This window comes from Heloderma suspectum, chromosome 3 (assembly GCF_057233095.1).
Source record: "Heloderma suspectum isolate Gila_16-S chromosome 3, 16-S_ref, whole genome shotgun sequence".
Classification (NCBI taxonomy): Eukaryota; Metazoa; Chordata; class Lepidosauria; order Squamata; family Helodermatidae; genus Heloderma; species Heloderma suspectum.
The window spans coordinates 318,090,428-318,104,023 of NC_139460.1; the positions used below are offsets into that span (position 1 = coordinate 318,090,428).

At 44.9% G+C, this 13,596-nt stretch overlaps 1 protein-coding gene across 1 annotated transcript in view; it reads right to left on the reverse strand.

The window, feature by feature from the left end:
• The window catches only part of KNG1 (kininogen 1), a 65,056-nt gene that overhangs the window by 38,688 nt on the left and 12,772 nt on the right, over positions 1-13,596 (reverse strand). Inside the window, exons 2-3 of the mRNA XM_084845708.1 lie at positions 13,465-13,575; positions 8,176-8,260 (exon numbers count right to left, since the gene is read on the reverse strand). Coding sequence (XP_084701834.1) covers positions 8,176-8,260; positions 13,465-13,575 — 196 coding nt within the window. The remainder of the gene's footprint in view (positions 1-8,175; positions 8,261-13,464; positions 13,576-13,596) is intronic.

Consider the following 13,596-nt stretch of genomic DNA (forward strand, 5'->3'; position numbering starts at 1 on the left):
ATATTTATTGTTATTTGTTGTTGCAGGGCTTGAACTTGGCAATCCTACTCAATTACTAATTTCCCACTCCCCTGCCATGTGAATTTGTCCAGATAATAACATATTAGCCTGCATATAGTATATCCATTTCATTAGATTTGGATGGATAGGGGAAGATTGCTTATAGTTCTGTTGTTAAATACAGTGAGGAACTTTTCTCAGGCTTTGGAATCACAGCTGTGTTTCCCAGTGATGTACAGCAGACATGCCCAGTGCATATAAGTTTAGATTTCAGCTTTCAGAAGTCAGAAAATCCCCTTGTGAAGTATACACATCTGCCATTTAATGTCAGTGACAACTAGGTGTCACCATTGCCTTATAAATATGTCTGAAAGCTAGATAGACTTGCTGGTAGATAAAAAAATAAAATAAAACTGTTTATGAAAGAAGCTTAACACTGGGCTTCTTCACACGGAGCTTTTATCCTGCTGTTGAGATTGGTTACCCACGGATGTTTGCAGGTCCTTTAGATGACGTCATCAACCTCCAGGGTGTCTCCTGCACTAAATAACCTTTATTCCATTTTTTTAAAGATCGGAGATAATGAGCTATCAAATTATAGCGCTTGTGTTCTGCTTGAGTTCCCTCCTTGAAAAGAGGAAAACTCACAATAAGAGGAGCTAGACCATGGTGCCATCTAGCAGCTGTATAATGAACCATATGGAAGACTCAGATAAGGGGGAAAAGTGGGGGGAAGGAAGCCTATGTAAAGGGAGTCATCATGATCCTGCATTTAAAATGGAAGCAGAAAGCCCCATTTTAAATGTGGCATTTTAGGCTGGTGTAAAAGTCCTATAAGATGCTCTGAAAAAGTGCTGGTTCTTAGTAATTTGGATTGTGCTTGCACAGACACTTGCACATCCACAATGTTCCTTTCCTGGGCAAGGTCCTTGAGCAGGTGGTTCCAACCAGATTCAGACATTCTTGGATTAGACTGATTATCTAGATCAATTTCAGTCGGGCTTCAGGCTGGGTTTTGGCATGGAAACAGCCTTGGTTGCCCTGTATAATGACATATGTTGGGAGAGAGAAAGGGAGAGTGTGACCTTGTTGATTCTCCTTGATCTCTCATTGGCTTTCAGTTCCATCCACCATAGTATCCTTCTGGGATGATTGTCTGAGCTGGGAGTGGGAGGCATTGCATTGCAGTAGCTTTGCTCCTATTTGGATGGTCGGCTCCAGAAGGTGGTACTCGGGGAATATTGCTCAGCCCCGTGGATTCTCCAGCATAGGGTTCCACAGGGGTCAGTTTTGTCCCCCATGCTATTTAACATCTACATGAAACGGTTGACTGCGATCATCCGGAGTTTCGGAGTGTGTTGTCATCAGTATGCTGGTGAGACATATAGCTCTATTTCTCCTTTTCATCCTCAGGTGAGGCTATGGATCAGTGCCTGGCTGTGACAATGGACTGGTTGAGGGCTAATAAACTGAAACTCAGTCCAGACAAGACTGAGATGCTGTTAGTGGGTGGTTCTCCTGACCAGATGGAGGTTGCTCAACCTGTTCTGGATGGGGTTGCACTCCCCCTGAAGGAGCAGGTTCGTAGCTTGGGGGTTTTCCTTGAGCCATCTTTGTCATTTGAGGCTCAAGTGGCCTCAGTGGCACACAGTGCCTTCTACCAACTTCGTTTGGTGGCCCAGCTACACCCCTATCTGGACAGGAATAACTTGGCTTCAGTTGTCTATGCTCTGGTATCCTCCAAGTTAGATTACTACAATGCGCTCTCTGTGGGGCTGCCTTTGAAGATGGTTCAGAAGCTGCAGCTTGTGCAAAATGCGGCAGCCAGACTCATAATGGGGACCAGAAGGTCTGAACATATAAGATTGATTTTGGGCTGCTTACACTGGCTGCCTATATATTTCCAAGCCCAATTCAAAGTGCTGGGTTTGACTTATAAAGCCTTACACAACTCGGGACCACAGTACTTGACGGAACGCCTCTCCTGGCATGAACTGACCTGTACACTATGCTCTGAATCTAGGGCCCTCACCTGGGAGCCTCCTCCTAGGGAAGCTTGGAGGGCGGCAACAAGGGAGAGGACCTTCTCAGTGGTGCGCCCCCCCCCCATTTATGGAATAATCTCCCTGACGAGGCCTGCCTGGAGCCAACATTGACATCTTTTTGGCACCAGGTTAAAACTGCCCTCTTCTTTCAGGCATTTGGCAGCACAGAAGAAGTCTCTTTGTCTATGGTTCCGGCCCAGCCTATATGGTTGGAACCTACATGGTTCCTATATGGTTCCGGCCCAGCCTATCTTAAGGAGCGCCTCCAGCAGCACCAGACAGGCCGCTTAACAAGATCAGCCTCGGATGGCCTTCTCTCTGTCCCATCAGCCAGGACAGCTAGACTGGTGGGGACGAGGGAGAGGGCCTTTTCTGTGATGGCCCCCACTCTGTGGAACTCCCTCCCTAGGGAACTCCGTCATGCCCCCTCTTTAATGAGCTTCCGTCGTGCATTAGAAACGTTGTTGTTCAGGCAGGCATTTGGGGTGGGTTAGGGTATTTTAGAAAATGTTTTTATTGTAGAATTTTATTGTTTTAAACTGTTTTTATTGTATGTTGTACATCGCCCAGAGTGGCTGGGTGACCAGCCAGATGGGCGATTAATAAATTTAATAATAAATTAATAAATAAATAAATGGCTGATTATTTTAAAGTGTTTAAGGTATATGTTGTTGTTGTATGTGCTATTTGTTCTATGTCATTACATGAATGGTTCTATACTTTGTATAATGTATTTTAATTTTTGTGAACCGCCTAGAGAGCTTCAGCTATGGGGTGGTATAGAAATATAATAAATAAATGAATGAACGAAACATAACTTGCACTCATGTCCTACTTGTGCTTTCCCACAGGCAGCTGGTTGGCCACAGTGTGGACAGAATACTGGACTAGATGGACCTTTGGTCTGATTCAGCATGGCTTTTCTGATGATTTATTTATCAAGGAAGGGGAAAAAGGGAGAAGAATCAAAACAAAACATTCAAATGATTGAGCATTTTAAAGTAAGACGTTAAGGGTGCAATCCTATCTAGATAGGCTGCCGCCTCTGAACTTGGAGGTGACCGCCGATCCAAAGCAAGGCAGGAGAAGCATGGGGGGATCGTTCGCTCTGTGCCTCTCCTGCTCTGCTTCTTCTGCTAGACCACCGATTTCGGGGGAGGGGGGCTGAGCGGGAGAGGAGGCTGATGTACGACACATAGGATGTGTCGTACATGCAAATCCACTCTCCCTGTGCTGGAACGCCCCCAGCCCCGCCCCTTTTCAGCTGCTCTGCGCTCCTCTTCCGAGCATGGAGGATAGGGCTCCTCTGTGCTGCCTCTAAGGCAGCATGGACCTGCGGGGAGGTCAGTTCCCGGAAAACAGCATATCCTATGGCCATCTAGCTGCTGTCTAGGGGCCATAGGATTGCTCCCTAAACCATAAAACAGAGGGAAGGGAGTCCAACTGTAATACTATCCACAGATGTAGATGGTGTCTTAAGACATGTCTCAAGCTGTGCAGTTCTGTACTCAGATGTAGCTGTACTAGGCCTCAGTTACTGGGAGGTGGTTGTGGGGCCGCTGCTAACTGGTAACTGGGGGGAGGTCAGAATGCTGCTACTGCTTCTGCTCTCTTTCCTGGTCTTTTCTCAGCCTTCTTAGGGCCTGTCTCTGCCTCTTCATAATGTCTTCAGAACCTTCTTTTATAACAGGGGTTCCCAACCTTTTTGGCCCCATGGGCACCTTTGGGAATTTGAGAAAGTGCTGTGGGCACCACCACAAAATGGCTCCCATGGAGGCTCTGGCTAGTCAAAAGAGGTTGTGGGAGGGAAAAATGGCAAAAATATCAGTGCTAGAGGCTGGGAGTGGAGAAATAGGTCTGTGTGGATGGAAGAAGATTGGGTGGAGCCAGGAAGCAACTATTTCCTTCTCTTCCTGCCTACTGAACAGCGGCAGGTTCAGGAACAAGAAGGAGAACTTAGCGCCCTAACATTTTTCAAGTTTTTTATTTAAAATAAATTTTTGAAGGGGGGTGGGAGTGGAGAGCTTTGCAGGTGCTGCGTTGGGGACCCGTGCTTTATAATCTCTGTCTTCTTTTCTCTCCTCCCACTCTCCCTCTCTCTCCTTTTATACTGACCCCTCCCTACAGTGGCTCATCAGGGCCAAAAGGTTTCGAGATGCTGGTATTCCACCAGGCAACTTTACTGCACAGGGTTACACTTGGATGAAGCTGTTTTTCTAGATCCATTTCAATATGGGTTTTGGACAGAAACTGTGATGACCTTTGCTGAGAGAGAGAGAGAGAGAGAAGGGGGGAGTGTGACCAGGTTGATTCTTTTGAACTTCTCAGCAGCTTTCAATACCATCAATCATGGTATCCTTCTGGATCCACTGTCTGGGTTGGGGGCAGTGTTTTACAGTGGGTCTGTTCCTACGTGGATGGCCATTTCCAGAAGGTATTGCTGGAGGATTATTGCTCTGTTCCATGGGAATTACGTCCTGGGGTTCCACAGGGCTCAATTTTATCCTCTATGCTATTTCATCCCCTATACTATTTAAAATCTACAAGAAACCACTTAGGGAGGTTATCTGGGGTGTGGGCTGAGAGATGCCATCAATATGCAGATGACGCCCAGATATACCTTTCCCTTTCATCTACCCTAGGTGATGTGGTGAATATTCTGAATTGGTGCCTCAGCAGGGTAACTGGATGAGTGCCAACAAACATAAGCTCAATCCTGACAAGATGGAGGTACTGTTCATGAGTGGGTCATCTGCCCAGCTGAGCAATGTTCAACCTGTTCTGAAGGTTGCAGCCCCCCTGACAGATGAGCAGCTTGGGGGTGCTTCTAGTCCATCATTGTCAGTTGAGGACAGGCGGCCTCAGTGAGTGGGAGTGCCTTTTCTCAGCTTAGGTTGATATATCAGCTGTTGACCCTATCTGGACAGAGATAGCCTGGTGACAGTTATCCACGCTCCGGTAACCTCCTGGTTGGATTCTGCCATGTGTTGTGCATGGGGCTACCTTTGAAGACTGCTTCCAAACTTCGGTTAGTTCAAAATAGAGCGATTAGGCTACTAACTGGGACTGGTTGATGTGATCATGTGACACCAGTGCTTCATTAGCTTCCAGTTCATTTCTGAGCCCAATTAAAAGTGTTGGTGTTGATCTTTAAAGCCCTAAATGTCTTGGAACCAGAGTATCTAAGGGAATGTCTCCTCTGGTATGTATCTGCTCAGTTCCTTAAGTCATCTTTGGAGGCCCACCTCTGGTTGCCCCCGCTGAAGAAAGTTTAGTGGGTGGCTGAAAAAGAGAGGGCCTTCTCAGTTGTGGCACCCTCTTTATGGAATGCCCTCCCCAAGGAGGCTCACCCGGCTTCTACATTGTTATCTTTTCGGTGCCAGGCAAAAACTTTTCTTCCAGACATTTTAGAGTTTACTTTTTAATATTTTATGGCTATATATTTATTCCTGTGAAGTTTGTTGTTTTTACATTGTATTTTATTCTTTTAGCTTTCATGGATTTATATTGTACTTTATTGTTTAAGTTCTTGTGATCTGCCCAGAGAACCTCTGTTATTGGCTGTAGCTGGATTAAAAAAATAAATAATAAATAACTTTATAATAAAGATATTCTCTCCTTTTCCTCTTTTTTGTCTCTTGCCTGTATTTAAGAGTGCAAGCAGTATACCTGCTTATTTTACCCTTTTGCAAAGCACTTTGTATATTTTAGAACCTATAAAATAAATCTTTATAATCTTTATCTGTAACAAACCTTCCCCTGGTTCTGCTTGCGCTCTAGCCTAGTCCTCAGAATGGTCACATGAACGTCTGCTGGATTAGGTCAAACCAAACATTTTGGCTACAGCCTGCCCTTCTCTCATCAAGATTCGTTAGCCCCTTGCTCCAGTTGTGCAGTCTTGCCTGGTGTTGCAGCGGTAAATGTTGAAGTGCAGGTGGTCATCATAGCCACGCCGCCAACGAGAGTCCAAAATGCAGGCAGCTGTGTTCATGCATGTGTGTGTGTATCCCCCCACCCCCACCCAAAGAGCAGCAGTACCAGTGGAGGCTGGTGGCTCTGACGTCAGTGGGGCGGCAACTCCGGGTTTCAGTCAGAACCAGTCAGAACTCTAGAGGAGCTCTCCAAGGTGCTTGGCCTCCACTGAGCAGTGCATAGCATAATACCCAATTAATGAGGATGACGTGCGTGTGGTAGAATAGAGATATGGCAAAGGGCAGTGTTGTTAGCATGTTAGACTTTGGCTGGAGAGACCTGAGATTGCATGAGAATGGGTCCCCAAATAACATAAGACCACCAGCTCAAGGTTTTACAGGAGTTTCTTCTATCTCAAAGTCAAGAAACTAGTTCAAGCAGTTTTCATTTCCATCAAGAGCAGATCTTTTGTAATGCTAATGCGTATTAATTACCCATTCAAAACCAAGCTGCCCCACAGAGCACAATACTTCGCAGTATAACAGGGATAGCTCACAAAAATAAACTGTTGCTGGGAAAATAAATTTCCCCACCAGCTACTGTGAGGATTGCAGCTAAACTCAGAGAGAATGGAGAAGCCTGAACAGAGAAGGTGTGGCGGATGTCATCTTCATCCCAGCTAATCAAAAGGTCCCAATGCTTTGACCCTGGGATTTACTCCAGCTCTACTGTGCCTCACAGGCAATCATGGCACATGATGCACACCCCTTGCTGTTAGGGATGGCAGAGAAATCTGCTGCAGATTCAAATCAGGCGGGATTCTCAAGAATCTGATCTGCAAAGTCTGCAGCGGACTGACCCCACTCACCTCCGGGTCCATCGTATTTCCCACAGGGCAGCTCTCCATTCTAAATGGTGCTGATTGCCGCTGAGGCTTTCCTCCCTGTGCTGGCTGTCAAGGGCTTCCTTAACAGCCAGCTCGGGGAAGAAGGGTCCCAGCGCGGCTAGCCCCCGGTGCTCTCGCCCTTGTCTGCCCTTGAGGGGACCAGGGCGAGAGCGCTGGGGTGCCGCAGAGGTCCTTTCTGCTCGCACCGGCTGTCAAGGGCTTCCTAACAGCCAGTGTGGGGAAGAAGGGTCCTGGTGCAGCCAGCCATCACGGAGGAGAGCCACCCCACAAAATCCGATGGATGCGTTAATGCTCCAGGGAACTCCACAGGCCCCAAGCAGCCCGGATTTCCCGGCTATGGACCCCCCCAGACCTGAAGTCGTGGGGTTCACACACCCCTACTCGCTGTAGCAACTGTGGGTTTTCATGCCGTAAAACCTGCTTTTTTGTTTGTTTGTAGTCCTCCAATCATGGAGAAATAGCTAAATCTGCCATAATATACCTGTACTACTAATCTTTTTTGTGTGGTATTTTTCAAGGGTAGAAATGTTGTTTGCAAATTACGACCATACCGTCCAATGGTAAGCCACCCATAAATGTAATAAAAGAGAAAGAGACCTTCAGATGTCTGGGCCCTAATCACTGAACTGATGTGAGTGACTCACTTCTCAGCTAGTCTTGCCCTGGGTGTACTGAATTAACACATCACAAAATCAAGCTTGGGGTACTTATTTGTTTTGTTTGTAATACTATTTTATTTTATTTTATCTGTACCTCACCTTTCTATGAAGAAAAATGGCAATCAAGGCTGCTTACAAACATAAATAACACTTGATTAATAAGAACAATAAAACAAATGCATTAGGACACAACAATAACAGAATAAAAACAACCCCCAACCCAACAGACCCGGTTACACGCCAAAGGCTTGCTTGAATAAAAAGGTATTTGCTTGCTGGCGGAAGGATAGCAAAGAGGGAGCAAACCTAGCCTCCCTTTGCAGGGAGTTCCACAGCCTGGGAGCAGCTACCAAAAAAAAAGGCCCTTTAATCAAATCTCTAAGTGGTACTTCTGTGCCAGATTTTCCTGGGGAATGTCTGCTTACACTAGCCTTCCCCAACCTGGCACCCTCTGGATGTGTCACACTACAACTCCTATCATCCCCAGCCAGTATGGCCAATGTGGGAGCATGGTGGAAGTTATAGTCCAAGACTGGAGGGTACCAGGTTGGGGAAGGCTGCCTTACATGCATCAATAGGGACCATTCTTTTGGCCATTCCTAGCCATTCCCATTCAGTCCATCTTCTGAGTGCTAACTCAAAATTTACATACCTGGGATAATTTTGCATGTCTGTTGAACACTGGAAAGGTTTAGAGAGTCATCAATATGAACTTCGGCTGTACACTCGCCTGATTCCTACAAGGAGAAACCAAAAAGGGCAACAGTTAGCTTTCATCTAATCAAACATCTAAGAAGGAAGGACTTTACGCAGCACATAGTTAAACTATGGAGTTCGCTACCACAGGATGTAGTGATGACCACCAATTTGGATGACTTTAAATGGGGGTTAGACAAATTCCTGGAGGAAAAGGCTATCAATGGCTTCTAGTCTTGATGCCTATGTGCTACATCCAGCACCAGAGACAGCGAGCCTATGTACCCCATTTGCTGGGGAACATGGGTGGGAGGGTGCTGTTGCACTCATGCCCTGCTTGTGGGTTCCTGGTCAACAGCTGGTTGGCCCCTGTGTGAACAGGATGCTGGACTAGATGGACACTTAGTCTGATCCAGCAGGGCTCTTTTTATGATCTTATGATCTTATCTACCTCATGTAGAAATCAGGTAGCACCATATTTACCTCTCTAGTAGTTAGGTACATTAAAATGTATTGTGTTTAATCAGTGCATTATGGGTAATATACAAACAAGTAAATATGTTTAAGAAGATCCTTCCTGTATATTATCTTAGGATGAAGACAGATCTGAAGTAAAAATAGAGTGAGTCCCTGAGGCATGAGGGTGAGCCAGTGCCATATAAAATCATATAATGGCCCCTTTTGGGTGAAAGAGCTCCTGAGGTTTGAATGGAGGGAAGTTATCTGAAGAAAAAAGCTAAAGAATTGCGAAAGCAGGTGACTCTATATGCAAAGCTAACTGTGGAATGTGAACAACAAGATGCAGTTGATTAGCTGAGTTTGGGGGGGAAAATACTGGATAGAGAAACTCCCCAGATAAGGCCAAAACCTGAGGCAAAGGTCATATAATTCAGGAATTTTGCCAGCAGGTGAAGTGACAGTCCAGGTTTCTGAGAGAAAGGCGATGTTCTACAGCACTGGAAAAAGGAATTTCCAAAAGAGATAGGACACGTAGTCAAACATGTTTTTCCACATTGTGCAAAGACTTGGGAGAAAGAGTATTTAAGGGCACAGTCCTATCAGGATGGCTATAGGCCTCCAAACTCAGGAGCTTACAGCCATCCAATGCAGAGTGGGAGGAGCAGCGGAGACGATCTTCGCCATATCAGCTAGATGGGCTTTTTTGCCCATCTAGCTGGGACTCTGTGGAGTGGGAGCGAAGGAGGCTGGAGAGGCCTGGGGATATGGTGTAAACTGGCCTCCGCAGTCCCCTCCCCTCCCTGCCCACTGGCATGCCCCCTGTGCAACCTCAGAGAGGCAGCCAGCCTGGTTTATTTATTTATTATTAAATTTATTAATCACCCATCTGGCTGGTCACCCAGCTACTCTGGGCGATGTACAATAAAAACAGTTTAAAACAATAAAATTCTACAATAAAAACATTTTCTAAAATACCCTAACCCACCCCAAATGCCTGCCTGAACAACAACGTTTTTAATGCACGACGGAAGCTCATTAAAGAGGGGCGGGGGGAAGTTATCTGAAGAAAAAAGGTTCTTTCCATGCTGGCTGCAAGGGGGAGGGGAGCTTGGATTCCTGGCTCCGAGGCTGGAGATGGAGCCAGGAATCCATACTATCCTACCCCCCTCCCCCAGTCTCTGTCTAGGCACCATAGGATTGCTCTCCCTGATACATCAAAAGCAGCAGAACTCTGAAGAAGACATGGACACCAGAGAAGCAGCAATCACAATAGCACACCTCCTGCTTCAGAGTATACGACCTGGGTTGGTCATCAGGTTCTGTTGCTCCAGCACTGTTAACTATTTGAGTGAACGTGGGAAGTGTGAATGAACTGAAATTAACTTTATTTTAGTTAAATAAGGATGTTCTAAGAATAGCATTTACAACTGAAATAGCAGATGTACATATCAGCAAATTGAATACTGCCTTATCTGTCAGTCTTGTCCTAGCCCGCTGCTTCATGTGATCGGGCTACCTTTTTATTTTTAATAGTGCTACATAAATTATTTGTTGGCCATTTGTTCATTGCCTTACTTTAAAAAAAAATGTTGTGGGTTTTTTTTAAGTGCATAACTGATCCAAGGACTGGAAGGCAGATTTCTTGGTGATATCACAGGTAGCCAGCCATTCAGTGCCATGCAGAACCACTTTTTCACTCTCTCCAAAACTCAACCCTGGAAGATTTGGGCTGAATGAGGGCACTTCCATAATGGTGTCACAACTGTAAAAACATTAATAACTCCGCACCCAGAGAACGTCTTCTCCTATACATCCCTTCCCATTCTCTGACCTGGTTTACATGTAACGAGAAGTCAATGTGGATGAATTTCCCCACAGGGCTTCTCATTGTGGTGGCAGCCACCATTTTGAATATTCAAGCTACAGTGGGGGTTAGCCATAGCTTGTCGCTATGTGCGAACCTGGTGGGGGTGGGGTGTTGGGGTGGTTGACAAGCTACCCAGAACCCATGGGCTGTTTTAGGGTTGTGGGTGGCTTGTCAACCACCCCAACAACCTATCTTTGCTGGGTTCGCATGTAACGAGAAGCTACAGCGCTCCCCCGCCGTGCCCCGAATATTGAGAATAGTAGCCGCAGCCACAATGAGAAGCCCCACGGGGACATTCACCCATGGTGGCTTCTCATTACATACAAACCAGGCCCCTGAATTCTAAGGGGGATGCTCTGCTGCATGTTCCATCCTTTGCCCAAGTTAAACCAGTGAGGACAAGGAGTAGAGCTTTTTCTGTTGCTACACCCACACTATGGGGCACCCTCATAATGGAAAGCCTTTATGTTATTCTGTCAGAAAGTACAAATATTTATTTCTAAAGCATCTGTTGGTAGCTACATGGGTGTTCTGATGACAGTTGCTGAACTTATTATCTCGGAGTGCTACTGTTTTACTATTGTACCTGTTGCCATTGGATTGGATCCAGGATCTGCCTTCTGTGGACAGGAGGGCTTCACTCAAGGAAGGTGTCCTCACCTGATTTTCATGAACTTCCCTGCCCTCCCAGAGCTCACACCATTCGGTCCTCCAACCCTCTGTTATCATTTTCAGATGGCTGAAGAGGCTGCTGTGGGAGAAGGGGGCAGGCAAGTCCACTTCCACCATCCCAGTTTCATGCACCTAAATTTGGATCCAACCCAGTGACTTTTAACTGATATTTTTAAAGTAATTTATTGACCTTCTATTTTATCATTTTAGGATGTGTTTTTAAAATTCATAAATCACTAAATACATAAATTACATTTGATATATGAGCTGATCTTGCTAAGTAATTCTTTTTAAACTACCATTTTGCAGTGTTTTCATTCTGAACTTATCCAGATATGACTCTTTACACAGATATCCTGAGATCCTCTGATTTGTTTACACAAAGGATTAAAGTAATGTTGAAAGTAAGTTGAAAGTAAGGAAGCAAAGAAATGTTATCATATAATGGATAATTGCTGGAAATGTGGTTTAGGAGGAACAGATTTTATCCATTGTTGGTGGCTTCATAAAGAGAAGAAAAGATTAATGTTTACTGGAGAACTGCTTAACCGTAATTCATGAAATGACAGGGTATTTGAAGCACTGATAATCTTGGGTAGTTATTTGAAAGAGTGTAGGGACAAGTCTGATATGGAGCTAGTAGTGAATATATTGATCTCTGTAATAGATGGGATTAGCATGGAAATGAAAGTCTTTAGAATTGCCAGCAGCAAATCTCTATTTTCTAGCACTCCAGTCCAGCAGTTGCTTTGCCAGGGCAGCAAGGGCGTTGTTCATGTGGCTAGCTATCATGTGAACAGACAACCACACTGGATGCTGTTACATGTGTGATTGTATGTGTGTATGTATTTATTTGTTACATTAATATCTTGTCTTTCTTCCAAGGAGCCCAAGGCGGCAACGTCTGCTGCTGCATGTGGGTAATCTGGGAATCACGTGTTTATATGGCTGTTTACTTATTTCAAAATTTCGTAACCCACTTTTCAACCATTTTTCCCCAAAGAGGTGTACAAAATGATTTTTAAATACAGTAAATAAAAGTCACATAACATTAAAACTCAAGCATTAAATAATAATACATTAGCAGATAGAGCAGCAGCTACTCCAACAACAAAACTTCCCACTATAAAATATGTGATAAAACAACAGTCACATGAATAACTTCAGAATTCTGGTTCATTAAAATGCACCAGCAAAAAAAAAGGACTTCACCAGGTGCCTAAAATACAGCAAGAAAGATGTTAAGTGACCATCTCTGGATAGGAGAATCTATAACATGGGTATTACCACAAAGGCCATGGTTATCACCAGTCTATAACAAACAGGGAACCACCCAAAAGGCTGCAATCTCTCACCACCACCTCTACTTCTGAAGACAAGGACACCCAGTGGAAGAACCTCAGCTGAAGGTCTGACTACCCAAACAGTTTCATCTGGGAGTAGGTAGACCTCCAGATATTAGTGTGGTTTACAGATATGTACTGTAATTTGCCTGGGTGTGGAGCCCACATAATCTCACCCTTGCTAAGGACATCAGTGTAGATGGTACCAACGCACACAGTTTTTCCATGTTCTTTTCTAATCTCATCCAGTGTCTTGTTACACATGGCTATTCCGCCAGCCAAGGGTGTTGCTAGACACGTAAAACATTTGGGGCTCAGGCCCATAGGACATAAATCTGCATAAAATTTGCATATGTTGATTTATAATTATATATGCACATGTAGAAATAATTACTAGGATTTATTTAAATTTCAAGGAGGCAAAACTAGCTAATTAATTTCTCATCCAAATAATCTCAAATAAAATAAATTCTTCAATTAATTTGTACTCTGTCCCAGATTGTCCCAAACCAGTGGGAAAAGGTTTTCTCTAAGCTTAATTGCTATGTAGAGAGAGAGAGATCTGGGTGTGTGTGTATGTGTGTGTGTGTGTTGCAGCATGCAGGGAGGGGAGAATTAACCTTTAAATTGCCTCTGCATGGGAATTAAGCTAGGAAAAAACCTTCCATTGGCACCAATGGGGACACTCAGGGCTCTGGGAAATAAACCCAGGGCTAGGAAATAGATTTCAGTCTGGCGACCCATGGGCCCAAGGCAAGCAATGCCCTGCTGCCAGCTCACTCTGCCACAGCTGAAGATGGGCACTGTCTGTTCTCCTGCTGACCCCTCTTGTGCCACCTTCCTGCTGAACTTACACACTCACACACACACACACATTTTGAAGAGGAGGCATATGTATACTTACTCCCTCCGAGGCTGCTATGAATTCGCAGTTTTGCCAGGAAACACCTTCTCTAGCAGCACAAACGGTTTCCCTTACTTGATACTTCACAAGGAAATTTTTGCCAAGGCCTGCCTGGAGAAAACATTTATGCAA